Below are 25,042 nucleotides of genomic sequence, written 5' to 3'. Positions count from 1 at the left end.
TTTTTGGAAAATGGCTGCAATGAAACAAAGAGTGAAAAATTTAAAGGGGTCTGAATACTTTCCGTACCCACTGTAACAGTGAGGCTATTGTACCGTGTCTGTACCATGGGTTTTTGTTACGAGAATAACTAAGGGTTTCTCCATGAAGATTTATATTGAAACAGAACTAATTGATTTCTTGAATAACACAAGAAAGCACAATTAGTCATCAGTGTCATGACAAGTCAATGACCCTCAACTGCACATCATTTCCCTCAGTCAACAGAAAGTCTTTTTGACCCTCACACTCTCCCACTTATAAACATTTGATGCTTTACATTATGTGATGGCTGATGACATGGTTCTGATTAATCAAACGAGGAGGTGAAGAGGGTGTACTGTGGCATTTTGTGGTGGGAACACTTTAGGGATAAGGCAGAGCCACATGTGGCGCTGTGCCTGAAAAGGTTGACATAAATTAGACTTTTAAATCAAGACAACCATGTGCATGGATCCCAAACACAGCATAACTGATGGTTTTGAGAACATTCATATTTCCATAGCCTATATATTCCCAACTTGTGATTTTCCATTTGTTGCCTCAAGCTAATGTTGTACAGTTTCAGAACAGGTTAAAAAATGGGATTTCCGTCTTTGTTTCATGACCAAAAGCATATGCGTACTAAGGTTCAACATGGAATTAGAATCAGAAAATGAAGACTGTGGTTCATAAAATATATTTGGAAAGAAATACTGAACTGTTACATAAAGAAACATGGGACCGTATGCACATCCAATGCATTTGTTGCTTGTTTCCATGATCGAAACCCAAATCATCCACCCACAAAAAACAGAGTGAATGTAGAGAGTTACATTTCAGTCAAGATGTATTACTGTTGATTTGAGTGAGTGTGTCTCACAACACACTGTCATGTTGGACTGAATCTGTGTGCTTCCAGTTATAAGACAGTGTGACTAACCCAACAGTGACCACATGTGCTTCATTGCCGGCCACCATGAAACCATAAAACATGTGAGAAGAAAAGTGGAAACTATCAGCTGTTTGGTCAGGGAGGCGTTCAGCACAGTGCAATACCCAAGGAGTTAACTGTAAGCAAACAGCTTTGATAAAGTGTATGTACATGTGGACAATATATAGCCTCCAGACCCTTTTCTCTTCTCACAAATCATGACATGAATTTACAAAAAGGCATCCACTTCCACACTTCATGTGTGAAAGCAAAAGGGTTTCGTTGTATCCTCTCAATGGCTAATGCAGGGTGTCACCCTGAGTGTTTAGCAGGTGCAAAGATGTGTCTGATTTGGAGGGAAGCCTAATGGGTTTGTCCTTTGAACTCACTTTACAAACAGAGGAACCTTCCCCAGGAGCAACTGTTCTATAGCTTTGGGTGGCTCAAGGCTATCATAACAGATTTCTGCAAGAGTTGCACACACAAGTAGTTCAATTATTACCAGAATGTTGGCTTCATCAGGAACTGTGACTAAGACTATTATCTTGGTTTATGGTCATCTTTTTCTTACTAGTCACAGCAGAGTGATGTTAAAACTCCTTGACAACTGACATTACGTTGTTGTGTTTAACGTGGTCAGGCTGTGACAAGTAATTTGATCTTGAAAAAATACATTAATATAAACATGTGATTGTGGATAAAACAAGACTTTACCCTTTAAAGCAGCAGATGAAATTGCTTAGGAATACTTTGCTTTTCGGGTTTAATATTGAAATGAGATTATGAAATCTTTATTTTGCTGAGAGTGTATTTCAGCTGAGGTACTTCCTGCTGACCCCTTTGTATCTGTACAATAGCTTGGTGCTGACTCTGAATTTGTTATCAGCTGTCACCTCTACATACTGATGTTAATGTCAGGGAGGGATCAACCTGCTGGGTTACAGAAATGAACCATGGGCCCTTTTCTTTCTGACTGTGGAAATAGCCATCAACAAGCACAAGACAGGACCAAAAATCCCTGAAAAAAAGTATCTAGAACTAAGATACCTTCCTCCCACTCTATGTAAAATATGGATATGTATCCTGTTGCTTTTAAGTACTCATCAGGTACAGAGCACATGGCAGACCACTTGAGCCAGCCTTGTTTGATTGCTTTAGACCCACAAACCCAGCAGAACCCCTGGAATGCAACCTGACCCAGTGAGGATTGCTGTGTGCCAGTTAGTTTGTTGTAATATCAACACATGTGTGGAAAGAAATATCAACCATTTAAGCATAATATCAACTGAAATAATAAAGGTTCTCTATAACAAGTTTTTCTGATTTTTTCACTTTAATGTAGGAAAAGAATCACTTTCTTCCACTCTCTGTGACTGTATCATATATGATGTTCACACTGGGTAAAAGCCCAAAATATCTAAAATGTATCCTGACATGCTTGGTATGTGTACACCTTTAAGGATCTCTACTAGGATAATAAAAAAAAACTGTGCTTTTGTAAAATTATGAAAATAAAGGTTTGTAATGACCAGTCAAACAAGGGGTCACAGCTAAACTAGAGTTCAACAAGAAAGGATTACGATTAGGTAAACTTCTTAAACCTTAAGATCCTCATTATTTTACTATATTTTTGTGGTGTTGCATACTTTCAAACAAATCAGCAATTAATCAACTAATTGAGCCTGGGGCCCCTGGGGGTCTGGGGATATGGTTCCAGTTGTCCCACTTGTAGAGTAAATAATTCATCTTTAGTTGAGGCTAATGTTGCTGGATTTATGTAGTGCTTTTATCCAAAGTGCTTTACTACTCTAATTCACCCATTCACAAACACACACACACACACACACACACACACACACACACACACACACAATTAGCTGCCATGCAAGGCACTATCCTAGTCATGTCAAGTTTATTATTACTTATTACTCAGTGTGCTTCAAAATAAAGGGCAAAACAAAAACATGAGATAAAATTAGAACACATAAAATAAGAAGGTAAAAACATTTAAGATCACAAAGTATTATTTATATTAACAATTAGATAAGATTAGATTAGATTCATGATTACTAAAAGGAATAATAATACGGAAGTTTAAAATAGAAGTTTTAATCTGTAACCACACATTTTAAACCTAATTATTAAAAGACACTGCTGTAGCAGACCTTAGTTCATGTGGCAGCGTGGCCTCACCATTGTGGGGTTCAGTATTGTGCTCAAGGACACTTCGGCACGTGGGCAGGAGGAGCAAGAGATCAAACTGCCAAACCTGCAAACACTGGATAAACCTGCTGAGCTACAGCACCCCAAAATGTCACTGGTTCAGACTGAGCTCTGGGTTACCCTCCAGTGTTTGTCCTCACAGCAACTCACCTATAGCAGTTCTCTGTGGAAGATTAAAAGGTAAGTCCCCTATAGAGCCGGTTACAGAAGCCGTAGTGATGAGGCTCTGATATTTGATTTCAAACCTTTAACATTTCCCAACTACTGAGTTCACCTGAGGCTACATTTTTTAAAATGAACGTAGCGTCTTGGAATGAAACCCCCCTCGATATTTGATATTATCTTTTTAACTTTTTGATAGCATGTCAGCTGTTGTGGTATCTCTATAATCTCTGATAACATGTTCTATTCTGAGAATATTGGGAATGGTTGACTTGGAGCTACATGTGTGTGTGTGTGTGTGTGTGTGTGTGTGTGTGTATGTGTGTCTGTCCGGGCTCCCTGTAGTCCTTCTATTGGTCTTCTGAGTGGGTGGTCTGTTCCAAGAGAGGAGCACTGGAAACATTATACCTACATACACACACACAAACACATGCACACACAAAGGGAAACTGGGAATCACACCAACGCAGCACAGCAGAGGGTGGAGCAGGCAGGAGCCTTCTTCCAGATGTGTGACATTAATTTAGTTGATCCAAAACATGAACCGGTAGCTCCCACTCACTCATCACCACTGTCTGTTTGCGTGTGTGCGTGTACGTGCGTGCGTTTGTGTGTGTGTGTGTGTGTGTGTGTGTGTTTGTAATATTCATCCTGAGATTTTAATATTCTTACACTCAGAAATACTACGGCAAGTTTATGGAAGACTTAGCAAGAGAGGGAATCAAACTAAGATAAGAAAAGAATGAAGAGAAAAGAAAATCCCCCCCTTGAGTTTTAGGTGGAGGAAAATATGGGAGCGGAGAGGACTAAAGGGAGACGAGGTGCATTATAAAAAAGGGGGAAACGATGAGGAGAGGAGCAGGTTATGAGAACAGTCTCCACTCTGACCCATGAAGCTGCGCCCCTGGACTTTCATACAATACTTTCCACCGGGGATGAGAGGGGGGGATACGGTGTGTGGAAAGACAAAGAGAGAAAATGAAATTAAATCAGAAAAGCGGAGGAGGAGAATGAGAGGAGATGTAGGAGGACGGAAGTGGTTGATTGGGTCCCCCCAGAGATTCTTTTGTTTAGATTGTTCTGCATTTCACTTCTTTCACTCCCTCCTCTCCACCTCCCTCTTTTCTGACATCTGAGGTAGATTACAACAGAGACCCTGGGTCACATTTATGACTTAAATCAAGAACATATGGTGTATGTGTGTGTGTGTGTGTGTGTGTGTGTGTGTGTGTGTGTGCATGTGTATGTGTGTGTGTGTGCACGTGTGTGTCCATTTCAATGCAGTGAGATTCCCCTCTGGTCCCCGAGTGCTGGTCAAATTTATTTTCTTGTCCATTGTCTCTTGCTGGGACATCAAAGGACCATTGTTTGTTGATCAGCAAGGGTGCTGCAGGTTACTTGCAGGTCCCGGACGAGAACACTTGGCCTCTCCTCCACATCTTCCCTTCTTATTATTAAGTGTGGTTATGTCTCATTTGTTTTATTTAGGCATTGAAAAGGTGTGTTTTAATGTAGCACAGACACCCCTCTCTATCAGCACAGCATGGCTTTCTCTCATTTGCTTTAATAAAACCTCATGGATAATAAACTAAATGTACCATATACTTTGATCACAACCATAAGCCCTGAAATTCAGGTATTGTTAGCAGGTAAAATAATCTTCCCATCAACTTCCGCACAAGTGCACATTTGTAAAAGTGTCAGTTGACTTTATTAGGATCGGTTTCACTCAGTTGAAGAAAAAACAACTTTTGTCTTTGGAACGTTTACCTAGGAAGAAATCAAATCTACAAAAAAACATTGTTGGAAGGACAATATATAAAACAATAGCATCAAAATATCTTTGACAAAAAAAAAACTTAAGAAAACAAAAAGGCTCAAACATTTTTGGATGCAGGGCATTTTTCCTTTTTGCCCTTTTGTTTACAAAATGATAACAAAAGAGGAAAAAAAAATCAACAGTTATTTACAGTGCATATATTTACATTAAGGCATTTTTGCTGGGGAGAAAGACGGTTGATCTAATACAACCCCCACTTCTACACAATCAAATAAATAGTCAGATTTACCATGATACATTACAGTGCTATATTATCTTAATGCTACCTGCAGTGAATGAACAAATACAGTTATATACGCAAGCTAAATCACACACTGAAAATGGACATTTAAGTGAACATCACATTTTTTCAAGTCCGTCTTAAAACAGTTGGCCTACTCCCATGTCATTATGTATACTAAAGAAGTTTTTAAAGGATGTGATTGTTCCTCTCGTCCATAGTGACAGTGACAAGATACGTTCCAAGAACAATTTTAATGCAAAATCGCTGTTCTGTGGAAAAATGTATTCTAAAGTTCAACCATAGACTGCATGAAAGAAATAGATGTAGCATCTGGGCCTGAAAACAGAAGCAAATGCCTTTAACCTGCACATAATAATATTATTATTATTAAAATTATCTAAGCCTAAATTAGCATCCCATTAATATCAAACTTACGTGAATTATGGATGCACTTAGTTAAACAAGCAGCCTAGCTAGTGCTAGCTGATAACTCCAACGAACCAAGATGGCAATGCCCAAAATGCCAAACTCGAGACTTCATAACAGTAATCCATGAACCAATGGGTGACATCACGGTGGCTACATCCACTTCTTTCATGCAGGTCATGAGTTCAACCAAAGTTACAACAAGCTGATACCAAAATCAAACTTGCTGTCTTACTGTTAAACTTACTCCTTTTTAAAAACGTTTTATGCAGAGATCGCTTGAGGAACACCTGCATCAACCAATAACTCTCGAATTGCACTTATGGGCATGATGTTTTAAGAAAGACCTGAACAAAATTTGAACTTTTCCTTTAACACAATGTATGTCCATGTTCGATTGACTGATAGAGCCAAATTGCAAGTTAGTTGTGTACAGAGTGAAAACCCTCAGAGAAAGGACTGACTGTCATTTTAATTAAAAAAAGGTTTGTGAAGTGGCCTGAGCCGAGCTGTTAAATCACATTGAATGATTGATTAAACCTTGTAATTTAAAAAGAAATTTCCTTTTTTTCTAGAGATTTCAATACATTAAGAAATAAAAAAAGCACCATGTGTGTTTAAAAGGACGGGCTACATTGATCATTACCACTGAACAAAAACATAAATCCGAGAAGGAGGCACTTAATAAGGTGTTGGTGATGAAGATGATACTTTGGTTAAAACATTTTAAAGATCGGTTTTTAAAATAAAGGCTGCATGAGATAGATGTACAATATTTGTATTTTGAAGACGCTTAATTGAAGTTTGTGCATCAAATTGTCAATTATGTTTTAACTGAATGAAATCTAATATGTTTATGGGTTCTGCTTACATTTCTCTGGTTAGAAAAGACAACATGAATAATTCATCACCTAATTGCTGCTCTTTAGCAACCATCCACCTTCCTGTTTCTCAGTCATCCTCAGATTTCCTCTCTCTGAAAACAAAAATCTATCTCTCTCTTTTCATTTCCACCCCTCCCTCGTTTTTTCTCCCTCTCCAGAGTATAACTGCCTTCAATTTTTAATATCTCAACAGCAATAATTTGTGTGGCGTTCACATAGATTCAGTCCAGTAGTGATAAAGATTGTTCCAGTGGTGGATGAGATGCATGGGCCAAAAAGGCTCAGACTTAAATTACAAACGCTAGTGCAAACCAAAGGATTTGGTAAAAAAAAAAAAAAGCTTCCCCTTTATAAAAGAAAACAATAAAAAGCCAGTTCTATGTTAGGACAGAGACATAAAGTTTACAAGTTTTGAGTGGTAAGTGCTTTCATTCCAGTCACACTAAAGAGTCTAAATGGACTGGAAACATTTGAAACTTCCATTTTCTTTTCTATTTAATTGTTTTCATTGTATTCATCTAAATAAATCTATACCAAGTATAACTGGAGGTTAAGGGACCAAGTACTTCACTTGGCCATTGTGTTTCTAGTTTACAACCTCTGAATCAATCAATCAAACTCTGGGTTAAGACCAACACGTTTGTTAGGCTGTCGTACCATTTCAGCACATGATAGCAGCACCAGGAGCAGCTGTAGTGTCATCAGGCAGCTTGTGTGTGTGTGTGTGTGTGTGTGTGTGTGTGTGTGTGTGTGTGTGTGTGTGTGTGTGTGTGTGCGCGCGTGTGTGTGTGGGAGTGTTTTTTTGTTTTGGTGTGCATGCTTGCGTATGTGTGTGTGTGTGTGCAAACGCTGCTAGTTCTGGTGTCTCTTCATGTGCAAGGCGAGGTGGTCAGAACGAGAAAAGGAGCGGGAGCAGACGGCGCACTGGAAAGGTTTGGCGCCCGTGTGCTTCCGGAAATGACGCGTCAGTTCATCCGAACGAGCAAAACGCCAGTCACAGCTGTCCCACGTGCACCTGTACGGCTTCTCACCTGCCAGACGGGAGACAAGAGAAAGTCTAAATGAGTGTGCTGCTCTCTGAAGGTGTGTCAATATTTAATTATAAGACACTATTTATTCTTAAAACATACATTCCCTGAGTTACATGATTCATACAGTTGGGTGGAGGAACGGGGAAAACAGGCTTTACTGTAAAGACCATATACAGTCATAATGCTTTCACAAGCATTTCTCAAGCAGTAAGGCTGCACTATTTTCCCACGGCCGACTTGTCTGTATTGTCTGCCTTTGCCTCAGTGCATTTCTCTTTGACAGTTGAGGTATGTTTGTTTTCTGTCATTCCAATACTGTTCAGCTGCAGCCCCAGCTGTGTTCTCTCTCCTTTATTCTTGGCTACGTCTTAGGCCCAATTGCCCAACCTGTGATTCACAACCACCAACCCAGTTCCAGTAGCCCAATGGTGAGCTAAAAGATTTGTTCACCCAGTGGTATCTATCCATGCAGATCATTTTGATTTTTATTGGTCCTTGTTTTGAAATATCTGCCTAAGACATTCCTGCCAAAACGGAGGTGAATGGAATTTCATTTGTGAAATTAAAAAAATCAAACAACATGAGGACATTACAGCCTAAAAGGTGTGAGGGTGCGGCCTCGACCAACTGCCACTTTGCTAGTTTGAAAGCCATGATGTCTCTCTCTTTCTCTTGGCCAGGCCAATTTCTCTGGGCAGTCAAAGCAGAGAAAGGGGAGGTAACATTGTTTCTTACGACCTCGTAAGGAGCAAGATTCCAGATCGACCCATCTGGGCTTTCATTTTCTCAAAGGCAGAGCAGGATACCCAGGGCTCGGTTTACACCTATAGCCATTTCTAGTCACTAGGGGAAAATAGGCAGAATGGGGGAATGCATCTTAATGTTAAAAAACCTCAGGAAGGGAAATGTTCATGCCATGGGACCTTTAAGTGAGCCAACCCTTTAAACAAGCACAGCAAGTTCTGCAGCCTCGCTAAGACACAGATTAACCACATCATCCCCGAACATAAACACACACCTGAAACTGAGCACAATGAGGAGAGACTATGAAAAGACGGAGAAGAGTGAACTGGGAGGAGTGTTTACTTCTCACAAACACATGTACCCATGCGCAAGTGCACGCATGCGCGCACACACTCACACTCACACTCACACACTCACACTCACACACACACACACACACACACACACACAAACACAAACAGACACACACAAAAACACAAACAATCAGGGTAATGGATGTTGATGGAGATTAGAGTGGGAACTCCCGAGGGGACCCAAACGCATTAGGAATCATCTCATACAGATTACTGACAGGTGTGTGTGTGTGTGTGTGTGTGTGTGTGTGTGTGTGTGTGTGTGTGTGTGTGTGTGTGTGTGTGTGCGTAAGCGTGCATTGAAGCATCTGAATAAGAGAAGTAGAATGAGTAACAGACAAAGATAGAAATGGAAGGGGGTTAAAGCTGAAAGGATGGCACAAAGAAGAGAAGAGGAGGATTAGATGGATGAAAGCGATAGGAGAGAAAATAACTAAGCGAGACTGACAAAAGCAGAGAGGATAAGGAAGTTGCTGCTACATCCCTCTTTACATGTTGTGTTCTCATCTTGTGGTCTATAATAACTGCAATAACCACAATCAGCCTGCAGCATGAATGACGCAAGATCTAATTGTCAGGGTCATGTTCCTAAAACTGAAATGTGAGGCACGCACACCCACAACGATGTTCTACAAGCAGTTCAGATTCACGAGAGGAACAAAACTCTGGATCGTAGAAGTGGTAAGCGTGAGTTTTGTGTGTGTGTGTGTCCAGATGAGTGAGGAATGCGTAGATATCAACAGAAGCGATGTTTTGTTAGCTGGAGAGTGAGGTGGAGCCCAACACCTAAGTGCTTGTTTGTTGATTTTGTTTATCCAAAACTAATAGTTCAAATCTAAATGTGAAAGAACTCAGATATATTGAAAGAAAGATGAGAAGAAAGGGAAAGAAAGAAAAAGGATAATAAACACACGGATGATTAAAGTGGAAATATTAGGCTCAAGATGATCTAAGATATTTTTGTATCGACACAGACGGATGTTGTGTATATTTATAGTTGCAACCAAGCCACACAAGCATATTAAAGCATTTAAACATCGATGTCTGAACAGTATACTCAGAGAGATGGCACTGCACGTCTAGCGCTGACCACATAGTCGGAGAGTCATCCCCTGGCAGAAGTATGTCACTTCCACCTGTTTTGATGGAATAGTATATTGGGCAGAGGATGGGGGTAGGATACATTTACACACACATGCCAGGAACACAACACTCTGCCTAGCAACATGGTGCCAGTGCAGATACCGAAATACGAGTTGTGTGGGCAGCGTCGTTTTTTTTACTTGTCCCCGTTTAAAAAAGCTGCCTTAATTGGAGAAATGTCTTACCTGTGTGAGTCCTGAGGTGGGCTTTTAGATGGGACGACTTGGTGTAGACTTTCTTGCAACCTGACGACAGGAGATAAACAGAAACAGAAGGCTTAATCCAAATCCAAATCCGTCACTTGTCAGATATGTATTTACCCCATAAACTAAGATGTGGCATGCTAGAAATGTGAACTAATTAAAAACAGAAGCGGATTTTGGAATGAGATATAGTAAATGTTGTTTTTGTGGTTCTGATTTTCAAAAAGGACATGTGATTGTGTTTAAATGTTACCCACAGAGTCTCACTTGGTATTAAAATTATTTAGATTGGGTGTATTTATAAATAAATTGCATACCATTAATACATTAATCTCACAGAATACGGCTTTTTGAAAACTTTGGTTCACTACACCTGTTAGTTTGATATTTTAAGTTCAGGATCAAGAAACTTTTTGCCCGTTATGTTATACAAAGAACAATGTCAAAAAAGGTCATATTTTGAATTATTTAAAAACATATTCTTCACATTAATTCAGACTTTAAATAAGGACATGGCTGAATATCATGTATTACAAAGATGTCCGAAGATGAGCAGCTGCAGCAGTGTGACTAATATACACTTGGTGTGAATGCGCCCATGTGTGGTTATGATGAATCTGCCTCATCTGACTTTACAGAAGTTAGACATGTGGTAACATGCTGCAGGAGGCTCTGCTTAAGCCTATTTTACACACTGCCACAGGCTAGTCGACATTACATGTCCTACAAGTAGCTGCACATCGTACAACTCCAATCTAAGACAAAAATCTAAAGTAGCGCGTTACGCAAATTACGTGTTGGGAAACAAGATCAAATGATTTAAAGAGAATATCTATCTAATTAACACACCCACACAGATTCATTCCACAATTATCCCAGTGACTTTAAAGCCACAACAATGTAATAGAGCTAACGGCTGAGAATGCCTGAGCTGTTTGAGGTGAGATAATAAAGTTTTTAAACCAGACGGTTAATTGAAAGGCAGTGATAGATATTCTCCATTGCCAAAATATTTAAATTCTCTGCTGAGGCTGTCAAACATATTGTGACTCCTAAGCCTGGGAATGTTATTCCAAACAAAACATATCACTTTTTTTTAAATGCCTGGGTGTCTTAAAATAAAGCTGGTTTTCCTTAAGGGGACCTTTGTGAGAGACCAGACTTCACAGGGAACCAACAGATAAAGAAGCAGCCTATTGATCAATCATCACAGGTGAACAACTTTACGTCAAACAATGCCTTGTTCATGCTTTGTGGTCTAATTCCTGTGAATATGAAGGCAGGTATAAACAATAGAGAAGCCCCGCAGCAGAGGATGAAACAGCAACATGAAAGGTAAAAATAAAATTATTTGTAAAAATAAACACACACACACACACACAACAGTGACAAGAATCAGCATGCATATACAGAACAATGGCTATGTTGTTGTTCTAACCTGGGTAATCACAGTGGTGGATCCGTCGCTTCTCCAAGTCTGGGTTGTTCCTCCGGTTATAGCGGGCAGGCACAGTGGTCTGAGCTGGTGTTGGGGCTGGTGTTGTGGCAGGTGCTTGGGGAAGGCCTGCGACTTGGCCTGCGGCTTGGCCTGGGTCCGACACGGGCCCTGTAGTGAGGGGCAGGGCTACGCTGCCTGGTCCCGGCCCAGGACCGAGTCCAGGGGTGCTACCTGCCAACTTGGAGGCGATGGTGGCTGCGTATGAGGGAGGAGGGGACATGGTGTGGAGCAGTTCCTTCTGCCTGTCAGGGCTGCCGGGCTCTGAACTCGGCGGAGAGGGAGGCAGGTAGGGAACCAGCTGCTGGAGAAAATGGGGATGTGCCTGAGCATGAGAATGTGTGTATGCCCCACCACCCAGGCCGCAGTAGGCAGGCTTGGCCGTCTGCTCTTGCTGAGATGCAGAAGAAGCTACCGGCAAATCATGGAAAGGTGTGTGGATTGTGGAAGTGTGTTGTATCTGCTGCTGCTGATGACGGTGATGATGATGATGATGATGATGCTGCTGAGCTTCCATACCATTGCCATGGTGATGTTCCAAGCCGGAGTTTAGTAGCTGAAACAGTGAGCCACTGTTGTCATGGTGGTGGAGAGGATGTTGCTCGAACTGCGAAGACATTTCCTGTTTGATGAAAACTTGTGGAACTGAATCATCACCGCGGCAGCCTCCTGACTGGTTAAAAACACTGGTGAAGTCCGGTAACCCTGTTAACGTCATGTTTATGGCTGAGGTTTCCATGGCAATATTGCCAGGGCCATGACCAGATGTGCTGCAGCGACTAGTCGGTGTAATGTTGGGGCAGTGCAGCTGTATGTTGGTGGAGAAACACGGGGAGGCAGGTTCTGTTTTGATTTGAGTGAGACCTGTGTGATTCTGGTGCTGAGAGGGCCGCACCTGTTGGCCCAAGCCCATCCTCAGGTAGGCAGAGTCAGGGAGGTAAAGATTCATGTTAAGGGTGTAGGGAGACCCGGTGTGATCAGTGAAGAACTGATCCAGCGCTGACACACTGTCTCTTTGGGACTTCTGCTGGCTGTCTGCATGAGGTGGAAGAGGAAGAGACTGAGGGGTGAGATACCTGTCCATCTCATACTTTGCCTGTTGAATAAAAAAACAAACACAAACAAAAAGTTTAGTTTCGAAACATCTCGTTTTATAATTTTTAGGAAACTTAAATGAAATGTATCCAGCTCAGACTTGGCTTTTCGTGAGCCACCATGAAACTATTCTGAGGCCCTATTTTGAGAAGACAAAGGTTTGATAGGACAGTCACCGCTAAAACATTTATCAAGTAGTCATCAATTGGCAGTTGCCACATTCCCTCTCTGGCTGCAAGGCTGAACTCAAAAACCCACCGGCTGTGAGGCCAACAGTTAAGGATCAGGTACGCCATGGAAATCAGATCTTGCACTTTTTATATTAAACATCAAAACATATGCACAACTGTAGGCCTAGTCATAAAAACGGACTGCAACCTATTGTTCAAACTGGCATCACAGGTGAACAACTTTAAGTCAAACAATGCCTTGTGGTCTAATTCCTGTGAATCTGAAGTCAGGTATAAAGTTAGAGAATCCCTGCAGCAGCAGAGGATGAAACAGCAACATGAAAGGGAATGGGGAAACACCCATGCCTCCCTGTCCGCTCAGCTGCAGCAGCAGCAGCAGTCTGGGGATGGGCTGCTGATTTCTAGGCTCCTGGTCATACCAGCTGCTAAATAGCACTCTTTCCTCTGCTGCACAAGTTTCCTGCTAACTGCGGACAGAGTTGCTGGGAGCTTTCTGTCCGAAGCTGGAGTCAGTTGTTGTCAGCGTGGTATGATGGGGAGAAGGGGAGAAGGGACCAACAACTGGTGGCCAACTGGCTGGCATAGAAAACATGCGGTGAATGCGTTTGCAGGCGGAGCAGCTCAGTCTCGCTTCCAGCTAGTCGCAGCCTGCTCGCTTATTGTCGCAAACAGTGTAAAACAAAGTGGTGATTAACATCACGCAGATAGGCCAAATTAGATTCAATTCAAAAAAACAACCTGGATCTACAACCAATCGGCCACGCCCATTCAATGAAATACATCACTAATGTGTAAAGTCGATTGGCTTTCTCTAACTGGTTTACCTGCGTGTAGTCATTATGTCCAGTCTTGTCCGTTTCTGTGATCTTGCAGTCCAAGCCGAACAACGCCGAGTCCTCCAGAGCGAATCCGGCGGGCAGAGTCGCCTTCTGCAGCGGGTAAAAGGAATCCTCCTGCCCGCCGCCGCTCATCGCGAGTGTCGCGGCCATGAAGCTCCGATTCAGCACCGCAAATGACCGCTCGTCCTTTTTATGCAAAAAGGAGGATGCTAAAGCGTCCTAGGGTGAAAGAAGTGGAGCCAACGAGGTGTAGTGCGTGTGGTGGAGTTATTAATATGTGCCTGATTGGTACATCTCCTTCCACTTGTTTCATCCCTCCACCGGCCCACAGGCAGTTTTCTATCTCCTGCTCTAGGGCGGAGCGGCACAGTGTAAATACTGTACATGCACCGCCCACCAAACCTTTAAAAAGGCTTTGATCATTCATTCACTGGCCACCGCCCTACGCTACATCTAAATACACTGACAACAGGGTCGTAAAACATAGGGCCTACACAGAACCAGCCCGACCGCATTCATCCAGAAAGGTGTTGGTTGAATTCACCTTAACCAGCCTTTCCAAAACGTGTATTGTGATTATTTTTTCCTTCAGTGTTTATATATATATTTATTTATTGTGTGTGTGTACATATATACACTCACACGTACTGTATAGGTTTCTTAAAATTTAATTTTGTTTTGACAAAATCAAACCCCACACTTCCAGTTTGTGATGCAGGCTATTAAGCCTGAGCGCACCACTGAATTTCATATGCGTTGCAAATTGGTGGAGTGCCCCTTTATACTGATGCTGAGGGATTTTGAATGTGTTCTTTTGACAGGGCATCTTTGTAATGTGGAATGTGTAAAAAAATCACACACTTTATTGTGGAAAATACCATCTGTTATGGCAACTCAGGCGCACATTTTAGTTGGTACATTTTAGTTGGTACAAAAAATTGATACGTCTCGCAAGTAATGCACATGTTTTTTTAAGGAAATTCAAATGTATTGCATGTTCTAACTATTTCACAAACTAGGGAACACAGTGGTGTATTGTGAAGTATTGTAGGCTCATTAAAAAGGGACAAAAACAGCTTTAAAGCAGTCTTCTGGTCGAGTTTAATATGACACCGATAAGAACATGGTCTGAAATGATAAAGGTATGCCTACTATGTCTATATTTAAACCCAAAGGAGCCTCTGCTTGTGTATATCAGCCACCAGTATCTGCAAACCTGGAAAAGATGAGGAAATAATGATAGACAGACCTAATAAAATAGACCGCTGCCAAGAAAGAGGAATTTTTGGGCAGTCGGTTGGCTTGGAATGTGTACCCTGTGGAAGGTAATACTTCTGGTTTTGGACCAGTACGCAGGGAATTTATCCTCTCTAAACAATATGTAACCAAGGATGAGAATAAAAAAACACTCGGACTCAAGTAACAGTTTCTACTTTTGTATTTCAAAAGTTGTTGAGATTAGAAAAGCCTTAATAAAATAATAAGATTGTTAAAGCCCTGAGTGTCAATTAATAGCACTAGTAGTAACAGAAAATCATGCTCATTTAGGTTTCTGTTTCTTCTTTTGGTACCAATCAGGAACTTCTTTATTGGTCTGAAAAAGAAAGAAACAAAGAGGAAAAACGATGGTTAAAAAGGCAGGGTTTGGGTTTGTAAGATATTTTCATCTATTTGACTTTCTCATAATTCAAGGATTATACAACAGCATATGTTTGCTCAGCTGACTGCAGTGAAAGGCTCAAATTAAAATGTATCATGGTGCTCCATTGTCTGAACTTCTGTCCAGGCAGGTTTAGGTGGTGTGACTCATAAAAAGGTGTTGCCGAGTCAGACACTTACAAACACGGTGGGTTTGGGTTTGTTTGGTGACTCTTCTTCTGTGGTCCTGCCGATTCGTTTGGACTGGTGTTTTCCTACACCAGAGGTCCTGATGGCAGTTGAATCTGTTTCCAACAGGTTTAGAGCTTCTCCCTGTCTGGACCGCATGCTGATCAGGACCTGCTTCATCACCGCTAACTCCTGAATAATCACACAGTTCATGAAAATAGGGATGTGAAAACAAGGGTAAAACAATACACTGGAATCTTTAAGAGAAATAACTGGGAGTGTAGTGTCCAAAAGTCCAGCAATCACTCACCAGGTCATTTTTCATTTTTCAATTTAAACAGGGATGAAATAAACATGCACCATAATAAAGGTTTTGCAAATAGTTTGTATGATTGAAATATTATATTATACTTTTTTAGAACATTTTGTAAAACATTTCTTTAAAATTTAGGTTTTGGGAAATTTGTTGCAGCTTTCTGATCTGGACTCCAATCATGGGACGCCTTGCAATAAGCTCGAGGGTCTGTGGGGTGGCAGCAGGGCAGAGGCGAGGACTCTGGGCCATTTCATGGTTCTATTTATCACTCCTGAGGACATGAGCCCTGGCATGTCTCTCACACACACACACAAACACACACAGGCACGCACAAACACACACACAAACCCACATACACGGCATCCCATACAGCCAATCTGAGGAACAGCTGTCTATGACAGGGCACATACTTCATACAGCTGGCTTGGGGGGGGACACACTCCCACGCGCACACGCAATCTTGAAGGAAGTGTTGCAACACTGTGCACTGTCTGGATATCAAAAGCCACAGCAACAGAAAATTCATCAGCAACTGTTTGGTCTAATGGTTTGACAATCACAAATCTGAGAATTTGTTGCTTTTCCTTGTTTTAAATTATAATTTTAGGTTTTGGGATGTTAATTGGACAAGGAAGACATTTGAAGAAAAACTTGGAAATTCTTTTTCTGATATTATTATAGACCAAATAATGGATTGAGAGATTAAGTAATTATGCAAATGATCTTTATACTGACCTTACACCATACCACTTTTGAAGCAATTCCACTGTTGCAGACAAAATTCAATACTGGAATGAAATTATGAGTCTTACTAAAGTTGGGGTGCACTCCCGTCATCTCAATCCTTTGTTGTAAGGTGGTCATAAAACTCATTCCGAGTCAGTCTTTTGTATTGACAATCCAACAATATCCAACGTGTTGGATATTATTGTAAGTTTTAGGTCTTGGTAGTGAAGTGAAATCACAACCAACAATCAACAACCAATGGGTGCACTACACTTAACGCTAAAGAAGGGAAGTTGCTGATATTTAACCCTTCTGTAGTAGGTCATCCAACAAAGTTTACCTGCGTGTAAACAGTAAAAGTGGCATTAGCTCGGTCTGTAAAGAGCTGCTGGAGTGGTGCCAGTTCACCTCCTGAGCATTGGGTGCCCTTGAGCAAGGCACTGAACCCCAAACTGCTCGAGGCACCTGTCCATCGGCAGCCGCAACCCCATCATTCAGACATCTCTCATTTGAGCTTGTATAGGTTCTGAGCATTGTGCATGTGTGTATATCAGGCCTGTGTGCAACAGAGTGAAAAAAAAGAACTAATTTCCTTTGCGAAAGAAATCGTCATCATGTGTACCTCTCGATGGTTGAGGAGTCTCTCCAGATCGGCAGCCATATTGTTTTTCACCTGTTGCAGTGCAGTCCGTTCTTTCCTCAGAGAACTGGGGTTACACCCAAAAACAGACAAAGAGAGCGAGAGCAGATCTCGAGTTATTAGAAAAACATTACTGTGGGTTATTCAAGTTCCTTATAGGGCCATGTGAGACTTGTTAAACAAGTAAGTCCTGTGTGGTTTATGAGATTCTTCAAGGCATATTATTGTCAGATAATAGAATAGAACAGAATACACTTTCTTGTTAGATTGGAGAAGTAGCGTTATATACTATGTACAGTGTATGTCCAGTGTTAATTAGAATGAGTTTTATTTTACAAACCTTAGGGTGGGGTCAGGTGTGGAGGCATGGTATGTTGCTTTGTATGTGTGACTGTGTACTTTAGTAAACAGTAGTTTAAAAGGGGGGGGGGGGACTGCAAAATGCTGGACTAAAACAAGTCTGTCTAAACAGCAGCAGCTTAGTGAGTTGTGTGAATATATCAATGGTATAAAACCATCAACAGACAAGCAACACATTACACACAAGTTATGAATTTCAAAAATATTCAAACAATAATACATATATAAAAAGCTACTTTTATCTTGTGAGAAAAGCTCTCTGCAGTACTGTCCAAGTGAAACATAGAAGCAAGCGATTGTAATGGGGGGGCGCGTTAAAGCAAATTATCATGCAAATCTTGAAACAGCGGCTGTGCAGCTTCGCCATTGTTCACTGAGAACTCTAGACAAAAATGTGTAATGGTATGGGTCCCATTGCCTGAGATCTGCCTCTGCTGAGACACTGTTAGCTGGTTTGAGCTGAGGCCATTTTAAATGTTACTCTGTGTGAATACAATTAATACTTAAGACAGAAAGACTGTAGTACATAAAGTGAGAATCTGTGTCTCTGCTGTTGCACAGACAGCGCTGCATAGCCACAGGAAGACTTCAATATATCTGTCAGATGGGGGAGTTTGAAAAGCTTATAAGGATTTTTTTCTGCTCTGCTGCTTGCCCCAGGTGAGCGCTCAGTGGTAGTGAGCAGCAAGAGAAAACCTGCAGACTTTCAGTTTGCATATTTCTCAAGTTAAAATACAGAGGGGGGGCAGGGGAGATTTAGGTCAGTGCCAGGAAGCTAAATGTGTGCTGATGTGAAACACTCACTTATTGGGAATAGACAAATGCAAGCACTCATGCTGCTTTGCACAAAGATAGAATTAGCTAAGTATGAGAGGGGCAGATGAGGGCAGATGAGGACAAAGGGAGCTAGGGATGAAGCAGAGACGCCTAAGGGTGGGGAGGTATGGCCTGCTGGCGTGATGGGTAATTTACAAGATACAAAATGTAACTCATAAAGTTAAGAAAGAAAGAGTTTGGCGAGCAAGACAGAAGACTTTAATTACATTTGGAGAAGGAAAAAAAAGGGTGATGCGTGTTGATGTATCGAGAGATGCGTTTCCTCTTTGTGACGGTGTGTTCTGTACACGTACCTGACATCGTCCTCGAGCGAGGTAACACGCTCCTTCAGCGTGCTGATCTGGGTATCTCTTTGTCTCACCGTCTCAATCAGGTAGCTATAGGGCTGCTGCGTCTGCTGTAACAGCTGGTTGGCTGTCAACAACTGGAGGAACAACACGCATATGTGCACAGTGGAGCAATTATAAAAACATTTACTTCACCTACACAATGTCAGGGTTGATTCACCAACCCTACTTCATAATTCACCTAAGACTCAGGTCTACATTTTTTCCACATGTGCTGTATTGACTCCACAAACTGTAGAGAGTCAACTATTATGCAACGTCTGTCATTGTGATGTTAATTATACTGAACATGACTTTGTAAAGGAGTATTTCCACTTTAAAACAAATTCTATATGTGGTTATTATAATAAAATGGAGCAATTTTGTCTGAAATTTGGGAATGACTCTTGAACAACAATCCCGGCCAAGACTTCCTTATCGCTACTGTCATCAGGGGTAGCTTGAGTACCCATAAATGTGAGTGTTCATAAAGGCATATCTAAGTTGTGTCCTTCGTATTAAAAGTAGTAGTATGAAGAGATAAAGCGGAAAATTATTGTAATAAATATTCCTTATCTCAACAACTTTGTCCTTGGAATTACTGTCAAAAAAGCACCTTAATAGTGTTTTGATGATAACTCACATGAGAGTCTGAATGTACTGAGTGCAATACATTGATACTATAGTCAGTATCATGCCTAAAATCTGCAAAGCAATATATAAAAGGTAGGGTGTTACACTTTTACAGCTGGTAGTGAGTAGAACTGGATGGAAGATTCAGGACAATAGTTATTAGTCAGGACATCTGTGTGGGTGGTTAAGTGGTTAACACCCTTTCTAGTGAATATAAAGTATAATTTTTTTACCCTGTCCTTTCATTGTCAATGAATGAGGTTTTCCAGACATGTGCCAATCAGTCACACCTGACTGTCAAAAGATGGCTTATTTATTCTCAAACCTGACCAGTAAAGAATTAAGAAAGAAGCAAGCAGACTGGTTGCCAGAGCGGTTGTTCTCATAATTTCAAACCTCATTGGATGAGTTTAAGAAACAAGTAGTAGACATGCGAGTTTCACACACGTTTCACACAGTTTCACGTGCACGTCATGCACAGACAAAATACACACCCAAAATCAGAGTTTCAGCATTGCACACACAAGCACATGTCGTGCCAAACACAACAAAAGCCTCAATGATTGGCATATTGAGTTTTAGAAAGAGTGAAGAGCGTGGCCGTCACGGTCTTTCACACTGTGCCAACAACTGTGACAGGTACTAAGACAAACTTTCTCGCTGTCTGCTCTCAAACAACCTCACTTTAAAAGTAGATTTAAAAGTGGATTCTGAAAATTGATGGGACCATTGTTAAACTTGGACCAAAGGTTTAGGGGGGAAAAAGCCGAGGACACTCATTGCAATTCCTGAGGTGTGTGTGATGATATATGTGGTGACCGACCTCGCAAGCTGCTAAAATCTTTGTTTTCTTTTGCAGAGTCTGTCTTTCAGAGAGTGACTAGATCAGCTCTGGCCATTGACTTTCACAGCAGAGTGTTTTGTGATGATGTGAAGAGGTAAATGGTGGGTGATGAGAAAGGAGCCACCGAGCTTGGCTTTGTGATAACGACTATGTTATGTCATTAGAGAGAGAATAGGTAAAAAAAACAGCTGAAAAAAAAAATCATATGGTTTTGATAGAAGCTATGAAGTAACCTTAATCTGAGTTGCTGTGGGTGATTTGTAATAATGGGAAAAAACTGTGTTGCAGGTACTGACTCGCAGTGTTTTTTTTTTTACATTAAATTACCTTAAACGTAATCCCATTAATGAAGGTCCCCAGGCAGGCACACACATGAATGCAGTGTGTGTGTTTACCTCTTCAGATATGTGTCCTGTCTGTGATTTGTGTCTCTCCAGCTCTTGCCTCAGTGACGTGTTCTGCCTCTCGAGCTGCAGCACCCTTCGGGCCAGGTGAACGCTGCACGACACACAAACACAGTTTTGGGAATTCCAAAACATGACAACACCAACCAATCCACGTTGTCTACCCCACAGTTAATGTAACTGCAACAGTTGGTATCAGGGATTAAAGGAAAAAAAAGATCTTTTGACTGAACTTTTTCACAAGTCATAAGCTGTTCACATCTACCAGTACAGATCGCACCTTACTGGTTTTTAATGTACAATAAGATGTAAACAGTAAAGTACAGGGAGTGTTCTCTTGTCCTGATGAACAAAACAATACTGCAGTACCATCCTACGACTAACCATTGCTGTTCTTTTCTACTGCAGCAATCATTTTGTATAACCGCTTTACCCACTCTATTTAATTCCTTCTGGACAAAAGTGTTTAGAGGGAGATTTTTTAATTGTTAATATGCAATTCAACACCAAGTCAAATCTATAAAATCAAGTTTGCAAGACTTCCCGGTTTTTGTTCAAGGGCTACTAACAATAAAGCACATATAACTTTTCAAGTGAAAGCTTTTTTTTTTTAATTTAAATTCCAACTTAAAAAGGTACTTACAATAAATAGATAAACACAACGGTATAAAGAGAAAAATAAGTGCAGTAACGCACAGGTTAACTTTTTTTTGCAACTTTTTCAGGATATTGGCCCTGAAACCATAGGCATGAAGATTAGCTACACCTGACGCCCGTTTCAGGTCTTCATGTGTGCTAAAGAACACGAATCCTAGCCTTGTGACGGTCTTCACCATCTTTTTTATGCAGTCATAACCCACTGTCATTAAAAGTGAAACCAAAATAGGCTATAAGGCTGTCTGTGCAACATAGCACAAACACGATTGACTCTCTTAGTCTATTGCATGATTGTATTATTATGATCATTATTATTTTTATTTTATGTTAACACACTCAAAACCTTCCATCGCAACGTGACCCAATGCTAAGCCATGCCCGAAAACCGCCACAGGCCAATCATGGCTAGCAACCGTAACTAGGTGCGGGAGGTCTGGCAAGCTTTCGAGCGAGGGAAACATGCCAAAGCGTATGGATTGGGAAAATCTGATACCCCGGTATCCTAATACTTTGGACGGGGTGGTGGAATTTATTCCCTTCTCGAAACTTAAATCCCAAGGGGAGAAATGCCGGGCGTGGTTTAAGCAGTGTGGGAGGCCCCATTCCCAACTACATGTCGACAGGATTAACAAAAACACCTACGTTTGGTCCAAAGTAACAACCCACTAATAACTAACTAGCTAAATAACATTAGCCCAGCATTGCTTGGAAATAATGACAATTCTTTGTTCATAATGCATATGGATTTGAACGTAAAATAAGATGATTAAAGGCAGGACGGAGCCTCACTGACAACATATCAATTTAACCCATACTATATAAGCATAATGAATTTTTTTTCTTGTTAGATTTTTTTAGGTTTTTAATGGCAAAGGGTCCCCAGTCTTAGTACATGGGGCTCAACCAGGTGAGCTATCAGGGTGACCTGCATGCTGATTTCTCTAATGAATACAGTATGTTTGTTAAGTGCCATCTCTCACAAAGTGTCCTATCCTTAAAATGTCAAATGTATCCTGTGCTGTACCTCTGTTTTAGTCTTCTTTTGGCTGTTGTGGGAACATTGGCTCCGTAGCCGTAAGAGAACAGAACTCTCTCTGCCTCCTCTTCATTCTCAACTGGCAACAGACATAAACACAAATCTGTCAATACATCTCCGGGACCATTATGACATGTGGCAGAGACAAGCATGCAGTAACATTTGGTTGTGTTACGCATCTTCTTATTGTCCTTAACTTCTGTTCCATCTACTGTTGTAAAGCAGTTTTACATTATTGTTGCCTTCTTAATCCAATATGATGCCATCTGATAATATTGTTACACACATTCTACGATGCCAGACCTAGGCATTTAAGGGAACCAGAGTTTGTCTGTTTGTGCTCTTATCTTTCTGACCTCATAGTAATGTGTGTAACGTAATGAGTACAATTCTTACTTTCGGCAGCCTGCATGGTGACTTGGTCCAACTCTAGCTCAAGCTTTTCATATGTCTCCAGCCGAGATGCCTGCTCGGCATTCTGGGCATGCAGCTCCGCCAACCGCTTCTCTGACGATGTCTGCAGCCTGTAAAACTCCTGGGTCAGGAGCTGAGAACAGGAGGACAGGAGAGAGAGAAAATCGAAGGGAGGAGTAGGGGGTGATAGGTAGTGAATGACAAAATAACAGCAATGTTTTCTGTGAAAATGTTTTTTTTTAAATTTCAAAATGATGTCCTGGAGGAATAATAATAATGTAAATGTTACATTCTCTCAGATTAATACAAGGATTGTGAAATCATATCATCACTGCTGCCATATTCTTTTACCATTTATGTACATGTTGCAAGCTTTGAATTGAGTTTTATGGTTTTTTAAAGCTAAGAAATTGAAAAAAAAATTATACTGATTAGCTAAAATAATACCGTTTTGTAATGTTTTCAATTTGTATGATAATTTGCAAGATTGAAATTGAACTGAGACGCCTGTAATAAGTCTTTCAGAGTTGTTGTAATTTTAAATGATTTATCCTTACTATTCACCATTCCTCATTTTCCCACATTCACAACCGTGGACAAAAGCATTCACAAAGAAAGAAGTGAAAGAAAAAAAGGAGAAAAGAAAATCTAAATTAAAGAACTTTCATCCCAAAAATAGCATTAAACTTGACTTTTATAAAGAACTGAAACAAAATCAAAGCTAAACCGATACAAATACAGGTGAAGAGGTGGACCTCAGCTAAGTGCATCCAGACATGTGCACTCAATTAGCTTCTTATTTAAATGGGCTTGCTACAGTGGACAGAGATAAGAATGGAGCTTCGGTGCTGACATACAAAGGCTGGAAAGACATATTCTTTTGAGTGGAGCATTAATATTTAAGTACTATGGATGGACTCCACCCCAAATGAAGACAACAGTGATTTACGCATCAGTCAGTCTTGCATTTTTTGGTTTTATTCATTTATGTGATGTTTTCAGCAGGTATGCAAATTTATTACTGTCTTTTCTAGCTTTCACAATGTTAATGAGGAGTAATGTAGAACATGAATTTCATTTAAGAAACAGTCAAGATGACAATTTGTAAATCTGAGCCCAGTTATAAAGACTATTGCTTACTGTTGAACATCTGAATCTGCTAATAGCATACGATGCACACACATAAAGTGTTTATTTATTATTTAAAATCTATCTAAACATCAAACCAAGCATAATGAGGAATGTTAACTGGCTGAAATCAAATCGTGAGGAAGAGGCACGCAGAAATTAAGAGTGCACTATGACAGATTGTCTTTATGTTGAGAGTACCTCCAGTTTCTTCTGCTGTTTCTCACACTCCACCTGGCACTGTGCCAGGGCCTTAGCCGTCTCTTCCTTGACCATCTGAGCGCGCTCAGCTTCGAAGGAGTGCAGCTTGGCATGGTTGGACAGTTCTGCAACCCGGCTGTCAGTACCTAGCTGGAGCTGGCGAAACCTGCACATATGGAGACACACAGGTGGATCGTAGACTGTAGACGCAGACCTCACTAAATATGAATGTGTGTAGGTGTGTTAAAAAAGGGAGATTATGTGTTTTGGTGCAGACAGATTCAGAAGGTGAACTCGGCACTGGGCCCCTGGTTAAGCTCAGGCCTGCCTGGTGGTTATAAACAAAAGTTCCAATGTACTTCTTAAAATAGATACATTCCCTTCTGGTGAATTTTTCATGATAACATGTTTGTTTGGAAACTGGCAAGGAAATGGCTATATAGCGTGTCTTGCGCAAGAAACCATTTTTATGTTGACTGGTTGTGTAAAGTGTTCTGTGGTACCTAAAGTATAACTATAAGCCACCAAGCCAGAAATCAGGTCTTAAACCGTTTGCAGTCATGAGAGTATTTCTCAATGACGCTCGCAGCAATGTTTGGTTTTGTTTGATCTTTAATGATTCTAGTTGTCAGCTACAGAAACGTGTTTCAACTTAATTTTTTTTAGTAATTAGAAAGGAAAGAGGTATTCTATAGTTTCTGTTTTCAGATGACACAAGTATCGTTACATAAATTTGCATGGATGGGTTAGCTTGCACACAACATAGAGACAGATAAAAGCCCTTTTTCTTTAATCTAAACTCACCCTATCGTTTGCAACAACAACCTGGAACTTTGCATATATATATATATATATATATATATATATATATATATATATATATATATATAT

The 25,042-nt window shown here is 40.7% G+C and overlaps 2 protein-coding genes across 2 annotated transcripts in view; both read right to left on the bottom strand.

The window, feature by feature from the left end:
* Positions 1 to 7,212: 7,212 nt before the first annotated feature.
* Positions 7,213 to 14,219, bottom strand: klf5a (Kruppel-like factor 5a). Its single transcript, XM_034898798.1, has 4 exons — positions 13,788 to 14,219; positions 11,621 to 12,773; positions 10,165 to 10,224; positions 7,213 to 7,739 (listed from the first exon to the last, which is right to left on the bottom strand). Exons 1-4 carry the CDS (start codon positions 13,950 to 13,952, stop codon positions 7,561 to 7,563), a joined length of 1,557 nt encoding a protein of 518 aa, XP_034754689.1. The 5' UTR covers positions 13,953 to 14,219; the 3' UTR covers positions 7,213 to 7,560.
* Positions 14,220 to 14,881: 662 nt separating this feature from the next.
* pibf1 (progesterone immunomodulatory binding factor 1) overlaps positions 14,882 to 25,042 on the bottom strand; it is a 20,146-nt gene continuing 9,985 nt past the window's right edge. The window contains exons 11-18 of the mRNA XM_034898205.1: positions 24,152 to 24,317; positions 22,805 to 22,955; positions 22,397 to 22,487; positions 20,707 to 20,809; positions 18,802 to 18,932; positions 17,294 to 17,378; positions 15,642 to 15,821; positions 14,882 to 15,396 (exon numbers count right to left, since the gene is read on the bottom strand). Coding sequence (XP_034754096.1) covers positions 15,343 to 15,396; positions 15,642 to 15,821; positions 17,294 to 17,378; positions 18,802 to 18,932; positions 20,707 to 20,809; positions 22,397 to 22,487; positions 22,805 to 22,955; positions 24,152 to 24,317 — 961 coding nt within the window. The 3' untranslated portion in view covers positions 14,882 to 15,342. The remainder of the gene's footprint in view (positions 15,397 to 15,641; positions 15,822 to 17,293; positions 17,379 to 18,801; positions 18,933 to 20,706; positions 20,810 to 22,396; positions 22,488 to 22,804; positions 22,956 to 24,151; positions 24,318 to 25,042) is intronic.

This window comes from Etheostoma cragini, chromosome 17 (genome assembly GCF_013103735.1).
Source record: "Etheostoma cragini isolate CJK2018 chromosome 17, CSU_Ecrag_1.0, whole genome shotgun sequence".
Taxonomy (NCBI): domain Eukaryota; kingdom Metazoa; phylum Chordata; class Actinopteri; order Perciformes; family Percidae; genus Etheostoma; species Etheostoma cragini.
Note: the sequence above shows the minus strand (reverse complement) of the source record. Positions and strands in the feature narration are given on the sequence as shown.